Genomic DNA, 26,456 nt, shown 5'->3' on the forward strand with positions numbered 1-26,456 from the left:
GGCACGGGGCGGGCACGGGGCGGGCACGGGGCGGGCACGGGGCGGGCACGGGGCGGGCGGGGCGGGCACGGGGGATAAGAGATGGGGACGGGGAACAGGCAGCGGGGTACAGGGCACGGGGGCCAAGGGACAGGAGGTCCCTGTTGCCAGGGCCGGGTGCCGCCGGCGGCAGCGCTGCCCGTGATGTGCCCTGTTGCCGTCACTCTTTCCAGCGACACGGCACGGGGGCACGGGGACATCGGGCGGGGGACACAGGACATCCCAGCCCAGCCCCGGATTTCCTGGCACGGGTGGGAGCGGCGCGGTGGCTCCCGGTGACCTTTGCCGAGGTCGGGACGGTGACAGCCACGGCGGGGAAGCGGCGATGCCTCTGCGGCTGAGGCCGCGTCCCCACGGCCACCGAACGGGACTGTCCCACGGCCACCGAACGGGACTGTCCCACGGCCACCGAACGGGACTGTCCCACGGCAGTGTCGCTCTCGGGGTCCCGGTGTGACCTCCTGCCATGGGGGAGCGATCTTATCCCATGGGGGATCCTAACTTGGGGGTCCCATCTCCTGGGGGGTCCTATCTCATGTTGGGGGTCTCACCACGGGGGGGTCCCATCCCAAAGAGATGCCAGGTAGGGGGGGTCCTATCCCGAGGGGAATTCGGGCGGGAAGAAGGGGGGGAATTGTCCCGTGAGGGCTGTGTGGGGAGGGGACTCTGGGGTGGGGGGCACACGGAGGGGTCTCGCGGGAGGAGGGGTCTCGCAGGGGGAGGGGTCTGCGGGGGGAGGCGATCCCCCGCTCGTGGGTGACACAGCCGCGGGAGGACGCGGCCGCGGTGCGCCCAGGTGCGCCCGCCCCTCCCTCCCCCGCACACCTGCGCACGCAGGTACCAGGGGTGCGGACCGGGGTGCGCGGCCCCTTTAAGGGGCGTGTCCGGAAGCGCCGCGGCCCCGCCCGGCCCCGCCCGGCCCCGCCCCCTCCCGCGCGCACCGGTCCCGGTGGGGCGGCAGGGCGGGTACGGCGGCCGGTGCGGGACATGGCGCGGAGCCGCCGGCTGCTGCCGCCGCCCCTGCCGGGGCTGCTGCTGGGGCTCGGCCCGGTGCTGCTCGGCGCCGCCGCCGCCTTCAACCTGGACCGCACCTTCCCCGTGCTCAAGGAGGGCCCCGCCGGAGCCTTGTTCGGGTTCTCGGTAGCGCTGCACCGGCAGACGGAGCGGCTGGAGCGGAGCCTGTGAGCGCGGGCGGGGAGCGGGGGGCGATCCCCGTGGAATGGGGGGGCCGTGGTTGCGGCCCCGTGCGATGCGGGAGAGAGAGCGGAGGTTCACCTGTGGCTGGGGGGGTTGGGATGGGGAAGAGTGGGGAGGGGTCCCCCGTGGGGGTGCGGGCGGTCCCCGTGAGGATCGGGGGGTCCCCCTTGGTTGGGACCCCCGTGAGGCGGAGGACAGTGAGACAGCGCTTTACCTGCGAACGGGGGTGTCCCCGTGAAGTGGGGGGTCCCCCGTGGGTGGGGGGTCCCCCGTGGGGTGCGGAGGAGCTGCGCGTGGTCCCCGGTAGGGTCGGGGTCGCCCATGGGGTGGGGAGAGATCCCCGCGGGGTGCGGATCCCCCGTGGGGTGGGGCAGAGCGCGGAGTGTCCCCCGTGGAGGTGAGGAGCCCCCCCTTGGGATGAGGGTCCCACATGGGGTGGGGGTCTCTGTGGAACGGAGAGGGGCGGGGGGTCCCCCGTGGGTGTTGGGGGTCCCCCGTGGGTGTTGGGGGTCGCCTGTGGGGTGACGGGCCCCTCCGGGGGAGGTCCCTGCGTCAGGGCAAAGGTCCCGAGCCCGCGGCGCTGCTGTGGGGGCGGGGGCGCACCGGGAGGAGTGTGGGGGTGCCGGGAGAGGGGCGCCCCGGGGCTCCGGGTGCTGGGCTGGGGGCGCGACAGCCCCTCCGGGAGGGGGGGATCCCTCCCCACCGGAGCGGCCCCGGCCGGCGCGGACCCTCCGCGGGGCGGTTTTGAAGCCCCTCGTGCCCCCCCGCGCCCCAGCCGGTCCCGGCGAGGCCCCGTGCCCGGCGAACCTGTTGGACTGTGGTTCCTGGCGCCGGGCAAAGCCCCAACAAAAGCCCTTTTCAGCCGGAGCATTCCCCGTGCCGTGCCACCGCTGTCACTCGCCGTGTCCCCCGCTGTCCCCCCGCTCCACCGGACGCCGCCAATCCCCGTCCCCGATCCCTCCCGGCTGGACATTCGCGGCCGTGCCGGGAGAAAGCTCCGCCGCAGGGGCTGGGCTGGGTTTGTCTCCCTCAAGGGCACAGGTTTTTGCTGGGTCACCCTCCCGCGACACTCACGGCTCCGGGGGGGTCCTTGGGGGACCCCCAGGGATCCCTTTTTTCCCGCGGGGGGCCTGGCAGCAGCTGCTGGATGCAGCCATGTGCCGCTCCGCATTCCAGGGATGCATTTGGGCCCCGCCGTGGGATGAGGAGTTGTTGTTGCTCCCGTGCAGGAGGGAGCGGAGCTGTTCCCTGCGGAGCAGCTGGTGGGGTGCGGGACCCCCCCGCCCTCGGGGACACGCGGGTCCCCACCCACAGCCGGGCCCTGCCCGCTCCGGTGGCATCGGAGCAGCTGCCGGGGAGCACCGGGCGGGGGGTCCCGCCTGGCACCGGGACAGATCGGTTCGTGTTTTCCCGGCAATGGCCCTGGGGGGGGATTTCGGGGGCTGTGACAGGGACCCACCAGCCCCACACCTGCGCCGCGTGTCCCAGCGTGTCCCAGCGTGATCCCTGCGGGGGAGAGGCTCCGGAGCCAGGACCCCCCCGGGAATTCGCTCCCCGTTCCCCGGGAGCCTCCGCTGCCCGTGCCCGTGGCTGGGGGCAGGGATAGCGCGGGGTTCTCTCCATCCATGGGGGGTGTCCCCAGTTTGCGGTGTCGGAGCCGCTCCGGGGCGGGACCGGTGCAGGGGGGCCCCCCGGACCCCCCCAGGGGCAGAGCAGGAGCCCCAGGGGTCGCACCCGCGCCCCGGTGCCGGACGGAGGCTCCGGTGCCTCCTGCTCACAGGTGCAGGGTGGGGACAGGAAAGGGACGCTTCCTGCCACCGTCATCCCCGATTTGACGCGCGGGAGGGGGTGTCCCGGGCCCCTTGCCCCGGCCGTGCCGCGCCTTTCGGGATGGCGGTGGGAGCGGAGGGATGCTCCAGGGCAGCGCCGGCATTCCCGAATTCCCGGCGGGGTGCGGGGAGCCGCTTCCCGGGCGGGCGCTGGCGGGGGGCCAGGCGGGCACGGCGCGGCCGGGGCGATGCCGGAGCCCCCCCGTTCCGCCCCCGCCGTGTTTTGCCGGGCCCGCGGAGCTGTGCCCATGCAAAGGTTTGTTTGTTCGCTCCTCCCCGGCCAGGTGACGGCGGGCTGGCAGCGGGGCTCTTATCAGCCCTCCCGAGATTAGGGAGCTCCTTGGGCTGCCCGCCTCCGGCCGCTCCCTCCGGCTCCGGCCGCTCCCACTGGGAGCCGCTCTGGCTCGGGGCCGTGGCGGGGGGAGCCGCTGAATCCAGCCCAGGTGGGTTCGGAGGTCCCTGGATGACCTGGGGAAACTGAGGCACGGCAGATCCGTGCCAGGAAGGCTGAAGACCCCCCCCAAATCTGCAGCCAGGGGGGAGGCAGCACCCACATCTGCAGCCCTGTGGGAATTGGGGCTCTGCCCGGGGCTCGGGGGTCTTCCTGATTCCAGCTGGCTGGTGAGGAGAGCGCTCTCCTGGCTGGCTTCCCGGTTTTCCCTCCCCCTCGGCGGGGTTTTTGCGGATTGCTGGAGCTGGCTGAGCTCCCCCTGCCTTGGCCCGGATCCGCCGGGGTCCTGCAGGGCTGCGGCTGCTCGGCAGGAGGAGGGGGACGAATGTGGGACCGACCGTCCGTCCGTCCGTCCGTCCATCCACCCGTCCGTCCGTCCGTCCGTCCATCCCTCCTGGCTTCCAGGAGCCGTCGCCCCTTCTCCCACCTCCTTTCCCGAGGGGGCACCGCTGGATTTGCCTGCTCAGGGGCCCCCATTGCAAACTCAGCGGCACTGGGGAGAAACTGGGGGGCGGGCTGTGGTCCGGAGCCCCCCATCCCGCCTGCTCCTCCCCTCCCGGCTCCGTCACCCCCAGAGCGCAGTGGGAGATGGATGAGGAGCTCCCCACGCTGCCCAGCTGCTTCCTGGGGAGGGGGCTCTGTGCCTGGGGGGCTCTGGGGGGAGCACGACCCCCCTATTCCAGACCCTACTGAGGTGTCCGGGTGGGATTCTCTGCCATCCTCGCCTCTCCCACCCCAGGGGTGGCCGCATTTTGGTGTCCTGGTGCCCGGACCCTCCCACACATCCCCCCCCCCCCGCTCAGCCAGCGCTGGCGAGAAGCCCCCCCCGCTTCCAGCCAACCCCCCCGGTTTGCCAGGGCGGATTAGGACGGAGCACGGCCTCACATTCCTGCTTCCCTCCCTTCCCGGCCTCCCCCTCGTGCCGCTATTTGACCATCGCGAGCCTAATCCCAGCTCCCCGTCCCCCCACCCCGTGGGACCAGGGCCACAAACGGGTCCCAGCCTCCCCAGAACCCCAACTCCGGTTCCGCTGGATCCCCGGGAAGCCGGGGGCTCGGGGCACCTTGGCTCACGCCCGGGTGGGGGACGCCCCTGGGTGTCCCCCCTGCTCTGGTGGGACTCGGCAGGCCTCGCACTCCCCCTTTTCCCAGGAGCAGAGCCTGCGGGTGGGCTGCCGTGCCGGGAATCTTGGCTGGAGGCAGCGGGATGCCGGAGCTGCTTGGCCTGGGTGGGCTCCCGCCCCCCGGGACCCGCCGGGAACGGCGGGGTCCGGCTGAGCCGGGACCACCGGGGGAGCCTGGGGACACCCCCGGCTGTTGCCCCCCCGGTCCCGGTGGGGTTCGGAGTGTGGGGGCAGAACCCCCCCCCCCCCCCAGCTCTGAGTCACAGCAGCTGCCCTGAGTCACTTCCCCCCCCAGGTAAGGGGGGCAGTGGTGCCCCTTGTGCCCCCCCCTTGGAACTGGGGGGCGGATTCCTTTGTGCCGAGCTGGCAGGAGCCAGGAGGCATCACCGCCCTCCTTCCCTTCCCAGCGGCTCCCGCTTTCCGGGGGGCTTCGGACGGTGCTGGCACCCCCATCCTGGCATTCCTGCGGGGAGCGGCCCCCCGGGGCCCCCCCCTTTGGGGTGAGCGATGCCAACCCCCCCCCACCTGCAGCCCCGGGCTGACTCAGCCGCCGCGGAGCCGCCCGGGGGGGGTCCCGGCGTGCCGGGGCGGGGGCTGCCCGGGGCCCCGCATTCCTCCTGCGCCTGGGCTTTGAGTCAGCGCCCGGCCCGCCCGGACGTGCCCGCGCTGCCGGCCCGCATTGCTCAGCTTCCCGGCACTCCCCTGCCCGCCGGGCTGCCCTGGGGACAGCGGGATTTGTCCCTGTCCTCGCTGGTGGCTGCGCTGAGAACTGGTCAGCTCGTTACAGCAGTGCCCTGTCGCCACCGGTGTCGCTGGGATGGGGACAGAGGGGTTTGTCCCCGCACTTGCTGGTGGTTCCTGCTGAGGACCGGCCAGCTCATTACCCCAGTGCCCCGCGATCAGCTCTGGGTGCCGTGTCCCCCCCCCGTGTCCCCTCCATGTCCTGGGTGCCGTGTCCCCCCCGTGTCCCGCCTGCCAGAGGGACGCACTTCCTCCCCCAGCACGGCCACCTCCACGCCATTGTCCTGGCGCTCCCCAAAGGACTTCCCGGCGGAAAGGCTGGCCCTTCCGGAACCCTCCGGCCATGCCAGCTCCCCCTGCCAGCACCCAGCCCCACACCAGGGCCACGGGGCCTTGCTTGGGGTCCCCAGCATCTTCCCTTGGGGCAGGGGGGTTCAGGTGGGTGGGGGGTCCCTTCAGCATCACCTGGGGAGCACATCCAGCCTGGAATGCCAGTGTCCCCCCATGGCACTGCCATCACTCAGCCGGGCCATCCCTGCCCTTCCTGGGGGGGTGTCACCTCCAGGAGGTGCTGCCTGTCCTGGGACACCCCAGTGTTGCCCAGGCCCCCCCAGGATGAGGGGTGTCTATCCTGGATGAGGGGTGTCCATCGCAGCTCCCCCTCCCTGCTCCCGGGGGGGGTCTGTCCCCTGTCCCCTGTTCCCTGTCCCGGCATTCCCTGTCCCGGGAGCTCGGCCCTGTCTGCCGGACACGCCGCAGCTGTGCCGGGGCTGCGATCAAAGGTTGGCTGGGAAGGGCCGGGGGTGTTTACACAGACGGGGCCCTGGGGCTGGGCTGGGGGTGCTGAGCAGCCCCCCCCTCTTGTTTTCCCCACCAGTACAGCGAGGTTTGGGGGGGTCACTGCGACCCCCTCTTTCCGCACCCCACATGTGCCGGGCCGGGGGCTCAGCCGGACTGAGGGGTCTGGGAAGGAGTGCAGGAGCAATGAATCCATCAGTCTGTCCTTGAGGCCTTTCAGGGTCGCTGTGTCCCCTTCCAGCTCCGGAGATGGGGCTGCCCCCGTTTTTTGGGGGTGTCTGGGTGTGACAAACTCCAGGCAAGCAGCTCCAGTTCCCCCCAAGCACCCCCTCCCCAGGGCACCCACCTGGCTGTGCACCCCAAAACGAGCTGAAGGGGTTTGGGGCGCTGCATCTGCTCCCCCCCATCACCCACCCACTTGCCCCCCTTTCTGCCCCCAGGCTGCTGGTGGGGGCCCCCCAGGACGCGGAGCCGGTGAACGGGACCCGGACGGGCGCCGTGTACGCCTGTCCCCTGAGTGCCACCACCCGCGACTGCCAGCGCCTGGCCATCGAGCTCAAGGGTGGGTGACCCCACTGGGGTGTGGGACCACCCCAAAATCCCCCAGGAGTGGGGTCCCCCTCTCAGGCCGGCTCTTCCCTCACAGATGAGCCGGACAAGGCCATCATCGAGGACATGTGGCTGGGGGTGACAGTGGCCAGCCAGCGGCAGCCGGCGGGGAGGGTGCTGGTGAGTCTGGGGGCACCGCGGGGCTTTGCACACCCAGATCCCAGCTCCTTGCACACCCAGCTCCCGGTGCTGTGCACACACACGCTCTTGGCGTGACCCTTCACCTTTGGGGTGTCCCCTGGCCCTCAGTGCCCCTGCTGTCCCCAGGCCTGTGCCCACCGCTGCCAGGGGTGCTGTGGTCAGTGCCTGAGCTGTCCCCAGGCCTGTGCCCACCGCTGCCAGGGGTGCTGTGGTCAGTGCCTGAGCTGTCCCCAGGCCTGTGCCCACCGCTGCCAGGGGTGCTGTGGTCAGTGCATGAGCTGTCCCCTGTCCCCAGGCCTGTGCCCACCGCTGCCAGGGGTGCTGTGGTCAGTGCCTGAGCTGTCCCCTGTCCCCAGGCCTGTGCCCACCGCTGCCAGGGGTGCTGTGGTCAGTGCCTGAGCTGTCCCCTGTCCCCAGGCCTGTGCCCACCGCTACACGCGGGTGCTGTGGTCGGGGGCGGAGGCGCAGCGGCGCATGGTGGGCCGGTGCTACATACGGGGCAATGACCTGCGGCTGGACCTGGGGGACGAGTGGCAGACGTACCACAACGAGATGTGCAACGCCAACACCGACACCGACGAGACCGGCATGTGCCAGATGGGCACCAGCGCCGGCTTCAGCGCCAACATCATCTACTTCGGGGCGCCTGGTGCCTACAACTGGCAGGGTGAGGGTTCCGGGGAGGGCAGGGCCACCGCCGGGGTCACCGGGCCTCTCTGGGCACCCCTTTACTGGGGGTTCCCCTTACCTTTGGGGGCACTTCCTCTGCCAGGGTGCCTGTACCCCCACGAGACCCCCATTCCCGAGGTGCCCATTCCCCTGTGGAACCCCCCGCCCCGCTGTGGGGTTGACCTGCCCTCCCCATTCCAGGGACCGACTACATGCTCCAGCGGGAGATGTGGGACCTGGACGACTTCTCCTACCCCAAGGAGAAGATCGGCAACATCTACATAGGTGGGGGCAGCAGGGGGGGGCGCCCCAGGGGGTTTTGGGGTGAGGAGGAGGAGGTTTGGGGGGGATGGATTTAGGGGGAATGTTGGCGGTGGATGTTAAAGGGGTGGGGGGCCTTAGGGAGGCTTGAAGACCCCGCTGGGATGGTGGGAGTGGGGGGCACTGGTGACATTAGGGTGACATCAGGGTGTGCAGGGGGATGGAGGGAGAATATGGGGTGGTGATTTGGGGTGAGGAGGAAGTTTGGGGGCTGTGGGTTTCGGGCGTGGACGTTAAAGGCTCGGGGGACACTTAGGGACACTCAGGGATGGTGTGAGCCATTCCCAGTGCTCCCCCCTCGATATCCCGGGAGCTGCAGGGGCCCAGGGCGGGGTTTTTGGGGCATGGGAGTATCGAGGGGCTCACGGGGGAGATGTGGGGACCTCGGGGGTCCCCGTGCCCCTCCCTGAGGCCGGGCCCCGCGCAGGGTACACGGGCCGAGGTGGGCAGCGCGGTGCTGCAGCGGGACGACGTGACGATGGTGACCGGGGCGCCGCGGTACGAGCACACCGGGGCCGTGCTGCTGCTGAGCCGCGGGGCCCAGCGCACGCTGAACCGGAGCCTCCTGCTCCCCGGGCCGCAGGTCGGCTCCTACTTCGGCAGCGCCCTCGCCCTGGCCGACCTCAACAACGACGGGTGAGGGGCCGCGACCCCCCGGCTGCGGGGATGGGGGCTCGGCTGGGGCTTCCCGAAGCTCACCTGGGCTGGGATCTGTCCCCTTCTGGGGGTGGGGGTCTCCCCTGGAGGCTCCTGCAGCTCCCGAGGGCGGGGGTCTCACCTGGGACACCGTGCAGCTGCCCTGGGGTCTCTGTGGGTCACAGCTCTGGGGCAGGGAGGTTTTTTGGGGTGTCACCTTTTCACAGCCACTTGGGGCGTGTGGGGTCGGGGCTGTGTCCAGCCCCAGCCTCGAGCACCCCGCTGTCCCTGCAGGTGGCAGGACCTGGTGGTGGGGGCCCCCTACTACTTTGAGCGGAAGCAGGAGGTGGGGGGCGCGGTGTTCGTGTACATGAACGAGGCCGGGGGCTTCCAGCAGCTCCACAGCCTGATCCTCACCGGCCCCAGCTACTCCGGGTTCGGCTTTGCCCTGGCCAGCATCGGGGATGTCAACCAGGACGGGTTCCAAGGTGAGCGGCCGGGGACAGCTCTGTGGGGAGCTCATCAGGAAAGGAGAGGCATGGGGGGTCTCTGGAAGGGTTTGGGGTGAAGAGGAGGAGATGGGGGAGAGTTTGGAGGTCCTGATTGTCCCCTTGTCCCTTCTTTCTATCCCTCCCTCCCTCCTGTGCTGACTTTGTGGGGTCTCACAGGAAGGGGAGACCCCAGACGTGGCTGGGGGCTGCCTGGCTGTGGCCGGAGCTGGATTTTGGGGTTCCAGGGAGGGGTCAGGGGGGCTGACCCTGCTTCTGTCCCCCCAGATATCGCCGTGGGGGCTCCTTTCGAGGGGCCTGGCAAGGTCTACATCTACCACAGCAGCGCCGAGGGGCTGCGGGACCGACCCCAGCAGGTAACGGCCCCGGGCAGCCCTCACTGGGGTTTCAGGGCCTGGATTCCTCTCCGGAGTGTCCAGGATATCCCCCCGAGCATCCCGCGCTCCAGGTGGGATGCAGGGGGTTGATCCTGGATCCATGGGGTGATGAGCACTGGGTGAGACCCCCCCACCCCCCCAAACGCAGGTGATCAGCGGGTCAGACCTGGGCCCCACCGAGATAAAAACCTTCGGGTACTCCCTGAGCGGGGGGCTGGACATGGACGGCAATTCCTACCCGGATCTGCTGGTGGGCAGCTTGAGCGAGCGGATCGTCCTGCTCAGGTACGGGAATGGGGACAGGGGACAGCTGTCCTGCCCCCCTGCCACCCCCGGGGTGGGCACGGAGCAGCGGGGCTCAGCCAGCCCCGATCCCTGCCCAGAGCCCGGCCCGTGATCAACATCCTGGACAAGACCTTCACGGTGACCCCCAGCAAAGTGGACCCTGCTCAGTGCACGCCCAAGTCCTGGTGAGCCCCCGGTGTCCCCAGTGTCCCCGCAGCTGCTGGTGGCACCCCCGGCTCGGCTCACGGCCCCTTTGTCCCCCCAGCATGACGGTGACCCTGTGCTTCTCCTACAACCAGAGCGCAGGGGACCCCAGCTACAAGGAGAGGATCAGTGAGTGGGGCTCGGGGGGCCTGGGGACACGGGGACAGGGACAGGGGGACACGGTGTGGGGGTGTTGGACAACTCGTGCTGTCCCCCAGCCCTGCAGTACACGCTGGAGGCCGACAAGGACCGGCACCCGCCCAGGGTCAGGTTCTCGGGGTCCCAATCCGCCACCTACACTGGGAGCTTCTCCATGCCCGCCACCCGCTGCCAGTCCCAGGAGCTCCTGCTGCTGGTGAGGGTCCTTCCCTCCCTCCATCCCTCTCTCCATCCCTCCCTCCTTCCCTCCCTCCATCCCTTTGGGCAGCAAAGGGGGACCCCAGACATGGCCGGGGGCTGCCTGGCAGTGCCTGGAGCTGGAGTATGGGGGTCGGGGAGGGCTCTCTGTGTGATTCCCACCCTCCCTGAAGGACAATGTCCGGGACAAGCTGCACCCCATCGTGCTCTCCATGAACTACTCGCTGCTGGAGAAGCCCAGAAAGTTCCAGCTGGGCCCCCACTCCCTGGATGCCTTCCCTGTCCTCAACCAGGACCAGTCCCACGAGAACGAGACCAAGGTGTGCCGGGCGGGGGGGAACACGCTGGGGTGCCCTGGGGGTCACAGGGACTCACGGGGACGTCCGTGTCCCCGCAGATCGAGTTCCAGAAGGAATGTGGCTCCGACAACCAGTGCTACAGCAACCTCCAGCTCCAGAGCAGCTGGGTCACTGAGCAGAGCCAGCCCCTGCCCAGGTGACAGCGGGGCCCTGCGTGTCCTCAGCCGCCCCGTGCCACCTCCTTGTCCCCCCAGGGTGTCTCTGTCCCGTGGGGGTGGCTGACCCCGCTCTCCCTGCGCAGGGTGAACGGGACCCAGGTGCTGCAGTACAGCCGGGACGTGCGGAAGCTGCACCTGAGCATCAACATCAGCAACGTCCCCACGACCCCCTGGAACGGCGAGGACGCCCACGAGGCCCTGCTGAACGTCACCGTGCCCCCCAGCCTGCTGCCCTCCTCCGTCCGCCCGGTACGGGGGGGACACCCTGGGCCCTGTGTCCCACCGGGGCTAGGTGGGCTCGGCCAGGATGTTCCTGACCCTCTTGCCCTCCCCAGAGCGGGGCCTGCACCTTTGGGGACACGGTGCTGTGCGAGCTGGGAAACCCCTTCAAGAGGAACCAAAGGGTGAGAGCTCCCCCCCAGCTGCCCCCCGGCCCTTCCTGGGGGGCTCAGCAGGTCCGGCTGAGCTGCTCCCCGTCCCCCCTGTGTGCAGGCAGAGCTGACCATCACCTTCGAAGCCATCGGGATCATGCTGGACACACGGGAGGTCGTGGTGTGGCTGGATCTGTCCACGTGAGTGGGAGGGGGCAGGACAGGGGTGGGGATGGTCCTGCTGGGATGGGGAGATGCCGATCCCGGTGCCCCGGCAGGCAGAGCACCCAGGAGGATCTGCAGCCCGTGCTGGCCAAGCTGCTGGTGGATTACAGCATCCAGTCCTCGCTGAGCATGTGAGTGTCCCCTCACCCCCTCTGTGTCCCCTCACCCCCTCCGTGTCCTCTCCATCCATCCCACCTGAGTCTGGCTGGGTCAGCCCTCGGTGTCCCAGGAATGGGGCAGGAATGGGATGTCCCCCGTGCCCCTCACGCCGTTCCCGTCCCCCATCCCGTTCCCAGAGCCTCCTCCCACATCCAGTCCTACTTCAGTGGGATCGTGGTGGGCGAGTCGGCCATGAAACAGGAGCAGGACGTGGGCAGCCCCCTCACCTTCGACTTCCAGGTGAGCTGGGCGCGGCCGGCGCCGGAGGGAGGCGGATTTGGGAATGCCGGACTCCACCTCCCGCCCTGCCCCGCAGGTGACCACCAAAGGCGAGTCCCTGGGCACGCTGGGCACCATCCTGCTGGGCTTTGAGTGGCCTTATGAGATCCCCAATGGCAAATGGCTCCTCTACCCCACCGAGATCCTGGTGAACGGCAACGACACGTGTCACCCCCCCGGGGGGGTCATCAACCCCCTCAACCTCACCGTGAGTCCCCCGCTCCCCGCAGGGCCCTGCCCCACCGCGGGGGTCCCTCAGCCCCCCGGCACAGCCCGGGGTCTGATGGGGCTCGTGTCCCCCCTCAGCTCCTGCAGGACCAGGCTCCATCCCGGCAGAGACGGGAGCTGGAGCCCCCGAGCTGGGGGAGCCCCCGGTCACCTTGGCCACTGGCCGGCGCCCGAGGTCCGAGGCGGTGCTGGTGAGTGGGGGCTGCAGGGGGTCAGGGGGGTCCAGCAGCTCATCCCCTCTCCCAGGATCACCGTCCCCGCTGTTTCCTGGCACCAGGGTGGTGCTTTGGGCCCCCCCTGAACCCGCCCTGTCCCCCAGAGCTGCTCGGCGGGCACCGCGCGCTGTGTGTGGTCGAGTGTCCCCTGCTGCACACGCAGCTCCCCTCCAGCTTCAGCCTCCGCGCCCGCGTCTGGAACAGCACCTTCATCGAGGTCAGTCCGGGGGCTGCGGGGGGTCAGCGCTGGCCGAGCCCTTGGGGTGGTGGTAAACGGGGCCCCGAGACTGCCAGGGCTCAGCTCAGGAGCTGGCACCTGCCCCTGTGTGTCCCCGTTGTCATCTGTGTCCCCCCTCCCTCCGTGTGTCCCCCATCACCCATGTGCCCATCGTCATCCGTGTCCTTCCCCTCCCTCATCCATGTGTCACCATCTGCGTGTCCCTCTCCATCATCCCCGTGTCCCTGAGCACCCATGTCCCCGTCCCTCACCCGTGTCCCCCCCGTGTCCCCAGGAGTTCCGGGACTTTGACCGGGTGAAGGTGACGGGCACAGCCACGCTGTTCCTGCGCTCGCAGGTCCCCACCATCACCATGAGGAACCACACGGTGCGGGTGAGCCATGCCAGAGCCCCTTACTGGGGCAGACTGGGAGGGACTGGGGCCGCTGGAGCTCTGTGCCCCAACGAGGCTCTTCCCACCCCCCCCAGTTCTCCGTGGACGTGGACTCGGAGCTGCAGGAGGAGCAGCCGGCCGAGATTGCACTCTGGCTGGTGCTGGTGTCGGTGGCAGCCGGGCTGCTGCTGCTGGGGCTCATCATCCTCCTCCTCTGGAAGGTGAGGGGGGTCCCAAATCCTCTTCCGGGGGAGGAGGGGGTGCAGGAGCTGCTCTGGGACCTTACGGGCTCGTGTCACCCGTGGCCGCCTCCTCCCTGCCTGGCGAGGGGCGCGAGGGACTCGCAGCTGGAAGATTGTCCCCACAGCTGGAAGGTGCCCCCCGTGGGTGGCAGGTGTCCCCCGGGTGGGCAGTGCCCCCCCGGGAGGAAGATTCCCAGCTGGAGAGGGATGAGGAAGAGGAGCAGAGACATTCCCAGCGCGTCTTGGGCTGCAAAGATTTTGGGATGTGCTCCCGAAGCGGGGCTGGACGGTGGCACCTCCTTCCCTGTGGCTGCACTGCAGGGTCTGGGGGCATCTCCCTGCCCCGCTCCTCCCACTTGCCGAGGGGTGCCCAGGACCCCCCAGCCCCTGTCCCGGCCCCCCTGACCCTGTCCCTTCCCTGCAGTGCGGGTTCTTCCGGCGGGCCAAACACCCGGGCCATGTACGAGGCCAAGGGGCAGAAGGCGGAGATGAGGATCCAGCCGTCGGAAACCGAGCGGCTCACAGACGACTACTAACGGGGGCACCCCCTGTGCCCCCCCGGGCGCCGCGGGCCCCGCCTGGTAATGCCCCGTGGGGCCGGGCTGCAGCGGCATCTTCCTCCTCTTCAGCCTCCTCTCCTCTTCCTCTGTCCTGTAGGGTCCCTCCAGGGCTCCGTGGGGTCTCTCCGAGCGGCTCCAGGATTGCTGCTCCCTTTGCCTCTGCTCTTCGCCGCCTCGGGGGTCTCTCTCCTTCTCCCTGACCCTCTCCGGCCCCTCACTGACCCCCTGTCCTCTCTGTCCCCCCCTCCCAGTGTGACTTTTTCCAGCGGACCCGCTACTACCGGATCATGCCCAAGTACCACGCGGTGCGGATCCGGCAGGAGCAGCGCTACCAACCCGGGGGGCTCCTGCCCCGCCGCCGCAAGAAGCTCTGGGTGACCAAGTGGCAGGAGCCGGACAAGTACTACTGACCCCCTGCCCCGCCCCCAGACCCCTGTGAGGGGGCTCTGACTTTGCACAAGTGCATCTCTCCCTGTCCCCATCCCCCTCGGACGCGGCCGCCTCCGGCCTTGGCTCCCGCAGCCTCTCCCCGCTCGCCCGGGGGGCTCTTGCACGCTCGTGCCTTGCACGCTTGTGGGGGCGACCCCCCCAAATGTGCCCCCCCCCCCCCCCCGCTCCCCGAAGTGCTGCTGGGCTCACCGAGTGCCTTCCCCCCGCGCAGACACTCCGCTCGCCACGTCCCTGTCCCCCGGGACACATCCCGGTACCGGGGACACGTCCCCGCTGTCCCCGCACGCCGGGACACGCTCGCCCCCCTCCCCTCGGCGCTGGGTGCGGGACCGCTCTGCTTTCCCCCGGGGAGGGGCTGGGGGAGCTCATTCCTTCCTCCACCCCCTCCTCCTCATCCCCGACCCCCGCGGGGGTCTCATCCCGGTGCTCTCCCCGTGCTCGGACGCTGCTTTGCCTTGGGGGGGGGGCAGCGCTTCAGGCCGTGTCCCCCCCCCCGCCCCGCCAGCCTCGCCCCCCGCCCCGGGGGTCCCTGTCCGTGTCTCTGGGGTTAAATTATTCCGTGTCTCTCCGTGTCGGTGTTTTGGTGTCCAGTCCCAGCGTCCGGTCGGTACTGGGGGGTGGCTGGGGAGGGGGTCCTACACCCCCAGCCGCTGCCCGGCCCCCAAACCTCCCCTCCCTTCCTCGCCGGGGCCCAATAAAGCCTCGCTCTGGGATTTGTAACCTGTTGCCCCCTCCGTGTCATGGTTGGCAGGTTGGGGGGGGGCGTGGCTGGGGGTTTTGGGGGCTTTTGGGGGTTGGGGGTCAAAAAGAGGAGGGGGGGATGATGTACCCGGGAGGGTAGGGGGTGACGGGGGGGATAATGCGGGTCCGGGGTGTGCTCAGATCGCCCCAAACCCTCGGGAAAGGCTCAGACCTCCCCCCCAAATTCCCCGGGAAGGGGTCTGGGAGCCCCGAGGGGCTGACGGGAGCCGAGGGGGGCGTGGTTATGCAAATCAGCGCCCGTGCCGCCGGGAGGGGCGGGGCCGAAAGCAAGGCAGGCGCTGATTGGCCCCGGTACGCGCGGTGATTGACAGCGGGGGGGGCAGGATAGGGCCCGATGAGGGGCGTGGCTCAGAGTGATTGACAGCGAGGCGTGCCCGGCGGCGAGGCCGGATTGGCACGGGAGAGGGGCGGGGTTTGAGGCAAGCCGGGCGCCGATTGGCCGCGGCGCGGTGATTGACAGCGGGTGTGTTGTTTGCGCGCGGCGCGGCGGGGGCAGGGCCGGGCCCGGGGTGCCGGGCCGGGCCGGGCCGGGGACACCGGGGGGACACCGGGGGGGGACCCGGGAACAGCGGGGCCATGCGGCTGCTGCGCTGCCTCGGGAAGCGCGCGGCGCTGGCCCGGCGTCCCCACCCTACATCGAGCACTTCAGCAAGTTCTCGCCGTCGCCGCTCTCCATGAAGCAGTTTCTGGACTTCGGTAAATAAACAACGCCCCCCCCTCCCCTCACCGGGACCCCGGGCCGTCACCGGCACCCCGGCCTGCCGCGGGACCGGGACACCCGGTGCGGGGGCGGTGCTCGGGGGAGGGAGCTCCGTGCGCAGCCCCGGGAATTCCTGCCCTCCCTTCCCGGGAATTCCTGCCCCCCCCTTCCCGGGAGTTCCTGCCCCCCTCCTTGGGAAATCCTTCTCACACCCGCCCCTGAAAATCCTGAAACCCTCCCCGGGAAATTTCTCCCCTCCCCACCCCCTAAATCTGAGGCTCTGGGGGCTGCCCCCCCTCAGTGCGTGTCTGGGCCTCTGACCCCCCCCAAATATCCCGTTGTTATTGGGGCGGGGGGATTTACCGACCGCCTCCCCCGGGTGAAGAAGTGGGGCTGGAACGTGGTTTCCTAATAGGCCTTTTGGGGGCGTCCCCTCTGCACCCCAGCCCTCAGGGGGCTACCCAAACCCCCTCATTTGGGGTGCATCCTGACCCCCGGCCCTGCACCGGCCTGGCCCCCCCAGGGTGGGCGACTGGGACTCCCCCAATCCAATCCAGTCCCCCCAGCAAGTACCGCAGGGGGTGAAGGTGTCCCCTCATTGCTGTCACCCAGCCTGGCGCTCTCTTGTCCCCTGTCCCCCGCACGGGGGCTGGTGGCTGCACCCTGGGGGCCCCCCCAGTTCTGCCCTGTCCCCCCAGCTCCATCCCAGTGTCTCCCGTCCCCAGGGCTTTAGGGTCAGCTGTGCCCCCCCTGCCTTGCTGGATGTCGGCTGCTGGTTGGGGACCCCTCACCGTGTCCCTGGGGACCCCTGGGTCTGCTTTAGGCTCTGGCGATGGCCCAGGTCCTGCTCCGCTCGGAATTGTGCTGTTCTGGGTGGCACTGGGCACCCAGCCTGTCCTCCCCAGTGGGCTGAGCCCACCTCAGCCCTCCCTGTCCCCCCAGGTGTCCCCCGGTGTCCCCCAGCCCTCTCCGGCCGGTTACAGGGACCTGCTGCTGCTGTCCCCTCTCCCCAGTGCCCCCCAGTCCCACCCAGCACAGGGGTGGCCATGCCACCAGTGCAGGCTCCGGGGGTCCTGTGGGGGCTCACCCCGTGTCCCCCGGTGTCCCCCGTTGTCCCCAGGCTCCAGCAATGCCTGCGAGAAGACGTCGTTCGCCTTCCTGCGCCAGGAGCTGCCCGTGCGCCTCTCCAACATCATGAAGGAGATCAACCTGCTCCCGGACCGGGTGCTGCGCACGCCCTCCGTGCAGCTGGTGCAGAGCTGGTCAGTCGGGCCTTGGGGACACGGGGACACCCACGTGGGAGGTGCCACCGCTGTCACCGGGCTGGGGCCTGCTGGCACCGTCATTGTGGCTCATGGGGGTCCCACCTCTGCCTCTTGCCTGGGGTCCCACTGCCACAGGTCCCGCTGTTGTCACCCCGCTGGGTCCCCCTGCTGTCACCTGCACAGCTCCCCTGTCTGCCACGGCTCCTGTCACCGCCCGGGGGGGTCCTGCTGTCACCGCAGGTGCCACCAGCACCATGTGTCCCACAGCTGTCACTGCCTGCCCTCCCCTGCGGGGTGCTGGCACGGGGGCACAGGGAGGGGTGACACGGGCTGCCGGTCCTCTGGGGACGCCCTGTGCCAGCGGGGGGGCCTCCAGTGCCACCTGCTCCCTGAAGGGGCCGGGTCACAGGGGATCGCTGTCCTGGGGGGTCTGAGTGTCCCTTTAAGTGCCGTGTCCCTGTGCCAGTGCCAGCAGCGTGACCCTTCTCCCAGTGCCACCGCGTGACGCGTTGTTTGTCCAGTGTCCTGGGCCGCTGCCAGCGGGATCCGGCCGTGCTGAGGGGTCAGACTGTGCCAGGGGGTCCGGCTGTGCCATCGCTCCCACAGCCACCCCCCAGCAGAGGGGCTGTGTCCCCATGGGCCCCCGTGCCAGCAGGGGGGTGGGACAGTGGCTGCTGGGGCAGCAGATTTTGGGGTGGGGGGCCTGGTTTGAGGGGGGCTGAACCCTGGCCGTTCGTGGTGTCACCTGGGGTGTCCCCTCTGTTTGGGGGTGCCAGCTGTGGGATGACTGTGTCCCCCCCAGGTACGTCCAGAGCCTGCTGGACATCATGGAATTCCACGACAGGGACCCCGAGGACCAAGCCACGCTGGGACAGTGAGTCAGGAGGTGACAGCGTGTGCTTGTCCCCAATCCCAGGGTGTCACCTCCTCCCAGAGCCGCGCTGGTGTCACCCGGGGTCTCCCCGAAGTGTCCCCACCCCCCGGTGCCACCGGACTCTGCTCCGGGTTTTCCCAGCGCCACCAGCTCCCAGGGAATCCCGGCCTGGATTGCGGCTGTGCCCGGACCGGGTGTCCCCAGCGCTGTCGCTGTCCCCTGGGCAGGTTCACGAACGCGCTGGTGACGATCCGGAACCGGCACAACGACGTCGTCCCCACCATGGCGCAAGGGGTCATCGAGTACAAGGAGACGTACGGGGACGACCCCGTGTCCAACCAGAACATCCAGTACTTCCTGGACCGCTTCTACCTGAGCCGCATCTCCATCCGCATGCTCATCAACCAGCACAGTGAGGGGGCGTGGGGGGCCCGGGAACCCCGTCCTGAGGGGTCCCCCTGTCCCGGGAACTCCATCCTGAGGGGTCCCCCTGCCCCGGGAACCCCGTCCTGAGGGGTCCTGGGTGTCCCTGAGAACACGGGGTGTCCCCAGAACCCCCTAGAGTGTCCCCAGGGGTCTGTCCTGAGGGTCCTCCCAGCTCCAGGGAACTCCCCAAGGTTCTCCCTGCCCCAAGGGTTCCCCCCTAACCCCAGGAGTCTGTGCCGGGGGTCCCCATCATCACTGGGTGTCCCCAGAGTGTCCCCCCAGCCTCAGGGGTCTGTCCCAAGTGTCCCCACCACCCCCAGGGATCGTGTCTTGGGCATCTCCCCCAGCCCCAAATGTCTCCCCCCACAGCCCTAGAGCACCCTGGGGCTGTCCCCGGGTGTCCCTGGGGTGCCCCCAGCTCGTTGTCCCTTTCCCAGCCCTGCTCTTCGATGGCAGCACCAACCCCGCGCACCCCAAACACATCGGGAGCATCGACCCCCACTGCAACGTGGCCAACGTGGTGAGAGGTTGGTGGGGTCTGGGGTCCCACCCCCACGGGGGAGGGGGAATTTGGGGGGTGGGGGTTGCTTGGAAGTCCCCCTGGGACCACTCGTGTCACAGGTGTGGGGTGGCCTCAGCCACGGTGTCCCCTGAGCTTTGCGGTGGCTGCAGAAGACCCCAAAAACTTCCCGGATCTGTAGGAATGGGGAATGTTTGGGAGTGGAGGGGACCCAGAGGCTGCCCCTGTTGGGCCTGGGGGTGCTGAGCCCTGTGTCCCCCCCTTCCCAGACGCCTACAACATGGCCAAGCTGCTGTGTGACAAATACTACATGGCCTCACCCGAGCTGGAGATCGAGGAGGTCAACGGTGAGGGGACAGCAGGGCCGAGGGGACAGCGGGGGCTGAGGACAGCGGGGGCTGAGGGACAGCGGGGGGGCCCAGGCAGGGTGTTATCAGGTGGCTCCTTTAGGGTTGGGGGTCCCTGGGGCAGGGGGACTTTTGTGTGGCTCTTTTAGGGTTGGGGGTCCCCATTTCAGGGGTTTCTCAGCTGGCTCCTTTAGGGTTTGGGTCCCCGTGGCAGGGGATACTTGGCTTATTTAGGTTTGGGGGTCCCTGTGATCGGGGGACTCTCAGGTGACTCATTTGGGGCTGGGGGAGGTTTGGGGTCAGGATTGCCCCCACCAATGCCAGTGTCCTCCCCAGCCAGCAACTCGGAGCAGCCCGTGAGCATCGTCTACGTCCCGTCCCACCTGTACCACATGCTCTTCGAGCTCTTCAAGGTACCCCAGCCCTAGTGGGGGGCTCCGGAGGGGCTGTGGGGGTCCCCCCTAACCCCCCCCCCGGGGCTCTGTGTCCCCAGAATGCCATGAGGGCCACCGTGGAGAGCCACGAGAACAGCCCGCGGCTCCCGGCCATCAAGGTGATGGTGGCCCTGGGCCAGGAGGACCTGTCCATCCGGGTGAGGGACCCCAGCCCCGCCCTGCAGGGGGGAGCTGTGGGGAGGGGGGACAGGAGCGGGCTTGTCACCGCTGCGGTGTCCCCAGATGAGTGACAGGGGCATGGGGGTGCCCCTGCGGAAGATCGAGCGGCTCTTCAGCTACATGTACTCCACAGCACCCACCCCCCAGCTGGGCTCCGGGGGGGCCCCCCTGGTACGGGACCCCCTCGTGGGGCCGGGGAGGGGGAGCTGAGGCTGGGGGGGGTTGAGGTGGGGCAGCTGAGGGGGCTTTGGGGGCGGCGTGGGAGGGTCTGGAGCTCGTTTGGGGGTGATTTGGGGACCTGGAGTGGCCTGGGGGTGCTTTGGGGGTGGCATGGGGAGGTTTTGGGGGTGGCTGGAATGGCCTGGGGGTGTTTTGGGGGTGGTCTGGGAGGTTTAGGGGGGGCTGGGGTGGCACGGGGAGGTTTGGGCCTGGCCTGGGACCTTTTGGGGACGTTCAGGGCGGGTGTGGGGACACTTTGGTGGCATGGGGACACATTGGTGGGGTCAGCTGTGACGTGGGGATCCTTTGGGGTGGCATGGGGCTACTTTAGGGTGGCATGGGGCCCTGTGACGGTGGCACAGTGACGGCTGGCAACGCCGTGGCCACTCCTGGCGCTACTCAGGGCGCTGTGGGGAGGCCGGGGGTGCCCCCCCCAGCCCTGGGAACCCCCCACCCCATTTCCCCATGCCCCCAGGCCGGGTTTGGCTACGGGCTGCCCATCTCCCGCCTCTACGCCAAGTACTTCCAGGGGGACCTGCAGCTCTTCTCCATGGAGGGCTTCGGCACCGACGCCGTCATCTACCTGAAGGTGGGTGTGTGTCCCCAAACCCGGGCCAGGGGGGGGCACAGGACCCTACCTGAGCCCCCCGTGTGCCCCCCAGGCGCTGTCCACAGACTCAGTGGAGCGGCTGCCCGTGTACAACAAGTCTGCGTGGCGGCACTACCAGGCCAGCCAGGAGGGCGGGGACTGGTGCGTCCCCAGCACCGAGCCCAAGAACACCTCCACCTACCGCGTCCCCTGAGACCCCCGCGCCGGCCAGGACCCCCCGGCCCCACCACGGGGTGTCCCCAAGTGCCCCACGGCGGGGTTTGGCGTCCCAGTTCTCCGGGCTCCTTGGGCAGTGTGGACGTGGGGGTGTCCCGGCATCCCCACCCTGGTGGCACTTAGGGATGGAGCTGGGGGGGGGTTGGGGCAGCCCCTGTTGCCCCCTCACCCCCTCCCCCCCAAACTCCCACCCACTCCAGGGGGTGCCCCCCATCCCAGCAAGGGACTGGTTCTTTCCCAGTAGGACCAGTAGCACTTCCCTGCCCCGCAGCCCTGACGGGGTGGCGGGCCAGGCCTGGGCCCCCTCCCTGTGTCCCTGTCCCTGTTCCCGCCCGTTGTTGCCACTACTGAGCTCTCCCCACCCCCCACTTGCTGTGACCTCCTCAAACCCCCCCACATTCCCCCTGACCCCCAGACCCCTCCCCACTGTCAATAAATTGGATGTTGACTGAACCCCTGTGGTGCTTTGGGGTCTCGGTGCCTCAGTTTACCCCATCCAGGCCTGGGGTACCCCATCCTGGCTGAGGGCTCAGTCCCGGGGTGGCACCTGGGGGCACGGGGGGCCTGGGGAGTTGCTCCGTGCCCCCCCAGTGAGGCCACACTGGTCACTCCGCTTTGCACTGGCCCTTGATACCCTTTTATTTCCTGGGGTGGCCTCTGGGGGGCCGCGTTCGGGGCTCGGGGGGCTGGGGGGGGGGCGGGGTTCACTCCCCGCCCCAGGTTTGGGGGTGCCCGTGTGTGGGGGGGGGGTCGGTCCCCCCCGTGCCAGGGAATGCCGGGGTGGGGGTGGGGGCTGCTGGGACCCCCTCGGGGGGCGGTGGCGGGCGGGGGTGACAGGGCGAGGTGGGGGTGTCCCCAGTGCCCTTTGCATCCGGAAAAGGGGCCCGGGGCGGGCGGGGAGGGGCCGGCTGGAGCTGGGGGGGGCGCAGGGGCTGCTCCAGGCGCGGCCCCGCCCGGCCCGCTGTCCCTCGGCCGCGCCCCGTGTCCCCCGGCTGTCCCGGACACCGGGGGCGGGCGTGTCCCGAGGTGTCCCCGGGGGTGTTCGGGGGGCTGTGGGTGGGGAGGGGGTGCGGGGTCCCCCCGTTCAGCTCCTCCCAGCCGCCGCTTCAGCACCGCGCGGTCCTGGGAGCTGCCCACGCCCAGCGCCTGCGGCACCGCGGGCTGGGCCACGGCGGACCCTCCCCGGACCCTCCCCGGAGCCCCCCGGACCCCCTCTGCCCTGCCCGGCCTCGCGGGCAGCCCCCCAGGGACCCCCCTGCACAGCAGCAGCTCCCTGGGGTTCCCAGAACCGCCCGCCCGTTCTTGGGATCCCCGGAGCCTCCTGCCCCATGGAGCCGCCGGCTCGGACAAGGGGGTTTGGGTACCCATGGAATACCCCTCTGGGGTACCCCGAGCCCTGCCAGACCTTCCTGCCCCATGGAATACCCCTCTGGGGTACCCCGAACCTTCCCAGACCTTCCTGCCCCATGGAATCCCCCACTGGAGCACCCAGATCCTCTCGCCCTCCATCTTTTGGGGCCCCTGGAGCCCCCCGGCCCCGCACCTTGAGCTTGGCCCCGTCGAGGTGCAGCAGGCGGGGCCCGTCCACGCCGTGAGCCGAGAAGTCCCGCACGTAGCGCTCCAGGCCCAGGCTCTGCAGCCACTGGCCCACCTGGCCGCACGTCCAGCCCGCGGCCGCGCCCGGCGGCTCCTCCAGCAGCTGGACACAGGGGTCAGCCGGGGGTCCCCGGGGCTCCTGGGGTGGGGACAACCGCGCCCCCCGCGCCCCCCTCACCTCGTCCGAGGACTGGGACAGGGTGTGGTAGGGGTACGAGCACTTGGGGAGCCGGGCAGGTGGGGGCTGGCGCTGGACGGCGGCGAATCCTCGCTCAGCGTCGAGTCCTGGGGCAGCGGGAGGGGCTGGACCCACAGCGGCCCCCCAGAGCCACCCCACAGTACCCCATTGCAGCTGGGCTGCCAGACCCCTCGGAACGATGATCCCCCTAAAGCCACCCCGGCCCCCCAGGGCTTTGACACCCCCACAGAGCCACCCGGACCCTACGGGGGGGCTTCGAGTCCACTCCCTGTTGTTACCTGACCCTATGGGGCTTTGTCCCCTGTTCCCAGAGCTGCTGTCACCTCCTCTCTCAGAACCCCTGAACTCCCTACAGGGCCCCCCGTCCCCGGCGCTCACCCTGGGATTTGGCGGGGCTGAGCCCCTCGTGCCGGGGGGAGCCCGCGGGGGACGCGGAGCCGGGGAGCCGCAGCCCCTGGCGCTGTCCGAGAACCAGGAGAAGGGCAGGAACGGCGACCCCGAGGGGCGGCCGGCCCCTCCGCCGCCTCCCTGGGGACAGGGCAGTGTCAGGGCATGGCGGCTGTCCCCGGGCTGTCCCCCTGTCCCGGGGGCTGGGGGGCCCCTCACCTGCTGCCCATGGACAGGCGGTTGCTGCTCTTCTCCTTGCGGCTCTTCACGGAGGACGCTCGGCGCAGGGTGACCCTGGGGACAGGGGTGGTGACCTGAAGACTGGGGCACCAGGACCTCTTCCATCCATCCGTCTGTCCATCCATCCATCCATCCGTGCCTCTACCTTCCCCCTGTCTCTCCATCTATTCTCCCATCTTTCCGTTGCACTTCTCCATCCCTCCATCCATCCCCCCCTCCATCCCCTCCCATCCCTCCTCCCCCGCCCAGGGCAGGCTCTCACCCCAAATCCAGGAACTTCCTCCGCGTTTTCTTATCGAGCCCCACGGTCGGGCTGGCGGGCTCGGGGGGGCTCATGTCCCGGCTGTCATCTGCGGGGGTGGGACCGGGGCTGTCACCCACTGTCCCCCACAGGTGTCCCCGGGGGCTCGGGGGGTCTCACCTTCGCTGTGCTGCCGGGGCCGGGGGTCGCGATGAGCGAAGCCGGGGGAGCTGTCGGAGCTGGGGCAGGACTGGGGCGCAGGGGGGCCCGACAGCCCCTCCTGGGACGGGGTGTTGGTGAGGGGCCGGTAGCGGCTGAGGGGGGGTGTGGGGGCCGGGGGTCCCCCAGGCCCGGCCGTGCCACCCCTGGCTCGAAGGAGAAGCCGTCGGTGCGGGAGAAGGGCGAGGGGGCCGGGGGGCTGCCCTCGCCCTCAGTGCCCTGCGGGGACATGGGCAGGGGGGGTCAGACCCCTGCAGCCCCCCGGGGCTGTCCCATGGACCCCCATCCCTGTCCCCAAACATGGCATCCCCCAACCCCATCCCTGGGGTCCCCAATCCCTGTGACCCCCCCAGCCTTGGCATCCCCCAGTGCCACCCCCGGTGTCCCCGGTGTCCCCCTCGTCTCACCGCGGCCTCGGGCCCCTCGTCCCCCTCGGTGGAGCTGGCGCTGTCGCGCAGGCGGGAGCGCGAGGGCCGCTGGCGGCGGCCGCGGGCCAGGAGCCGGGCGCGGGCCTTGTGCAGGCTGCTGTCCAAGCGCGGCGTCTCTGGAACCACAGCGGTAAAATCTGGGAGTGAAAGAGACACCGGGGCAGAGAGAGACGGACAGACGGACACCGGGATGGGATGGGATGGGATGGGATGGGATGGGATGGGATGGGATGGACGGGGAGAGAGCAGGGATGTGGAGATGGACAGAGGGATGGACAAGGAGGGAGATGGGGATGGATGGAGGGATGGATGGAGGGACAGGGAAGAGGAGAGAGATGGACAAATGGAGAGGTGGGAACAAGGAGATACAAGGGAGAGATGGATGGAAGGATGGATAGGAAGGATGGATGGATGGATGGACAGATGGATGGAGGGATGGGAGATGGAGGGAGGGATGAGCAGGGAGAAGGGCACAGGGAAGCATCACAGGCAGTGGACAGACGGTCAGGGAAGGCCAGCCCGGTGGAGAGGGGACAGAGCAGGGACAGAGGGACAGTAGGGACAGGGACAGGGCAGGAGAGTCAAAGGGCAAGTGGGGGATCCCAGGGAGACAGGAGGGGGGACAGGGAGAGGGGAGCATTGGGGACATGGATGGGGCACCCCAGTGGGGCGGGACAGGGGGACAGAGAGAAGTGTTCAAAGAGATGCCCTGGCATGGGGACAGAAGAGTGGGGTGACCCTGAGGACGGAGTGTCCCTGTCACCCAGGAGGGACACACTTTGCCCAGGTCCCACTGGGATCCCCCCAGTATCCCCACCCTGCTCTGACCCCTGTACCCCAACCCCGCCCGAGGGGTGGCTCTGGGCCATGTCCCCCGCTGTGTCCCCAGGTCCCAGTCACCCCACGCACACCCCTGTGCCTGTGTCCCCATTCCTGTGTGCCCTGGACGTGTCCCCATGTCCTTGTCACCTCTGCATCCCCGTGCGTGTCCCCACGTCCCCCTTCCCATGCTCGTCCCTGTGTCCCCAAGCACACATTGTCCCCAAGCCCAGCTCGGGGTCCCACCCTCAACACAGGAGGACACTGAGGGTGGGTGGGGACCCACGGGTGGCTCTGCACCCTCCGCACCCCACGGGGGGTTCTGCGCCCCAGGGCCCCCCCAGGAACTCACCAAAAACCTCGTCCGTGTCCTGCAGCTTGGAGACCGACATGGTGGGACAGGGCTGGGGACAGAGGGGACACTCAGGGAGGAGGGAGCAGCCCCTCTGTGCCTCCCGGTGTCCCGCGGTGGCGGGGGCTGGGGACCCTCTTTGCAGAGCAGCCGGGAAGGGGTTAAACCCCCCCCGCCCCCCGGTGGTCGGGGAGTCCTGGGGGGGAGGGCGGGGGCAGCGTCGGGAGGGGCCGGTACCGGCGGCGGTGCTGGAGCGGGAATGGTGTACCCGGGGTGGGGCTGTACCGGGAACGCTGTACCGGGAACGCTGATCGGGAATGAGTCTGTACCGGGAATATCGAACCGAGGGGATGGGGCTGTCCCGGGGGAGGGGCACTACCGGAGATGCTCTACCGAGGCTGTACCGGAGCTGTACCGGGATTGGGGCTGTAGCTGGGTTGTACCGGGGCTGTACCGGGGGCCGGGGCTGTACGGGATTGGGGCTGTAGCGGGGCCGGGGCTGTAGCGGGATTGGGGCTGTACCGGGGCTGTAGCGCGGCTGTAGCGGGATTGGGGCTGTACTGGGGCTGTAGCGAGGCTGTAGCGGGGCCGGGGCTGTACCGGGATTGGGGCTGTACCGAGGCTGTACCGGGGCTGGAGCGAGGCTGTAGCGGGGCCGGGGCTGTACCGGGATTGGGGCTGTACCGAGGCTGTACCGAGGCTGTAGCGGGGCTGTACCGGGATTGGGGCTGTACTGGGGCTGTAGCGGGGCTGTACCGGGCCGGGGCTGTACCGGGATTGGGGCTGTAGCGGGGCTGTACCGGGATTGGGGCTGTACCGGGATTGGGGCTGTAGCGGGGCTGTACCGGGATTGGGGCTGTAGCGGGGCTGTAGCGGGGCTGTACCGGGATTGGGGCTGTAGCGGGGCTGTACCGGGATTGGGGCTGTACCGGGATTGGGGCTGTAGCGGGGCTGTACCGGGATTGGGGCTGTAGCGGGGCTGTAGCGGGGCTGTACCGCGGCCGCTGTCTGGGGGTGACGCCCTGCCCGCCCCCCCCCCCACTCACCCGCGCTCCTCGGGCATCCTGATCGCCCCCGGTCGCCTCCCGCCGGGCCGGGCCGGGCCGGGGTCGAGCCGGGCCGGTGGGAGCGGAGGGCGCTGCCGAGCCGGGCCGGGCCGCCCCGCCGGGCCGGGGGCCGCGGGGGGGCACAGGAACCCGGAAACGGCGGGGGCGGCGGGGGCGGGGTCTGCCCCGCCCGGAGCGAGCCCGGTGCTGAACGGACACGGGGGGGGGGGGGA

The 26,456-nt window shown here is 69.9% G+C and overlaps 3 protein-coding genes across 3 annotated transcripts; 2 read left to right on the plus strand and 1 right to left on the minus strand.

Moving 5' to 3' along the window:
* Positions 1-988: 988 nt before the first annotated feature.
* On the plus strand, positions 989-14,035 carry ITGA3 (integrin subunit alpha 3). Its single transcript, XM_039564502.1, is given in 30 exon segments — positions 989-1,220; positions 6,619-6,740; positions 6,825-6,907; positions 7,346-7,595; positions 7,799-7,882; positions 8,346-8,353; positions 8,355-8,554; positions 8,849-9,042; positions 9,331-9,419; positions 9,589-9,725; positions 9,824-9,910; positions 9,991-10,058; positions 10,148-10,284; positions 10,460-10,606; positions 10,684-10,781; positions 10,887-11,052; positions 11,139-11,207; positions 11,296-11,375; positions 11,453-11,530; positions 11,696-11,798; positions 11,875-12,045; positions 12,144-12,180; positions 12,183-12,256; positions 12,385-12,415; positions 12,418-12,497; positions 12,793-12,891; positions 12,987-13,112; positions 13,558-13,578; positions 13,580-13,714; positions 13,945-14,035. Coding segments are annotated over 29 exon segments (3,123 nt in total). The 5' UTR covers positions 989-1,026; the 3' UTR covers positions 13,670-13,714; positions 13,945-14,035.
* Positions 14,036-15,435: 1,400 nt separating this feature from the next.
* PDK2 (pyruvate dehydrogenase kinase 2) lies at positions 15,436-21,149 on the plus strand. The gene is made up of 11 exons (XM_039564504.1): positions 15,436-15,601; positions 16,726-16,867; positions 17,673-17,744; positions 17,972-18,156; positions 18,608-18,697; positions 18,960-19,037; positions 19,374-19,450; positions 19,531-19,629; positions 19,715-19,822; positions 20,346-20,459; positions 20,533-21,149. The coding sequence occupies exons 1-11, from the start codon at positions 15,580-15,582 to the stop codon at positions 20,671-20,673; spliced, it is 1,128 nt and encodes a 375-aa protein (XP_039420438.1). The 5' UTR covers positions 15,436-15,579; the 3' UTR covers positions 20,674-21,149.
* A 76-nt stretch (positions 21,150-21,225) lies between these two features.
* SAMD14 (sterile alpha motif domain containing 14) lies at positions 21,226-26,321 on the minus strand. Its single transcript, XM_039564576.1, is given in 15 exon segments — positions 21,226-21,243; positions 21,702-21,842; positions 22,240-22,395; positions 22,471-22,514; positions 22,517-22,678; positions 22,870-22,932; positions 22,935-23,003; positions 23,006-23,019; positions 23,098-23,172; positions 23,381-23,468; positions 23,540-23,704; positions 23,707-23,797; positions 23,986-24,143; positions 25,178-25,229; positions 26,224-26,321. Coding segments are annotated over 14 exon segments (1,284 nt in total). The 5' UTR covers positions 25,218-25,229; positions 26,224-26,321.
* Positions 26,322-26,456: the final 135 nt, after the last annotated feature.

The sequence above is a fragment of the Corvus cornix genome, chromosome 23 (assembly GCF_000738735.6).
Source record: "Corvus cornix cornix isolate S_Up_H32 chromosome 23, ASM73873v5, whole genome shotgun sequence".
Lineage (NCBI taxonomy): Eukaryota > Metazoa > Chordata > Aves > Passeriformes > Corvidae > Corvus > Corvus cornix.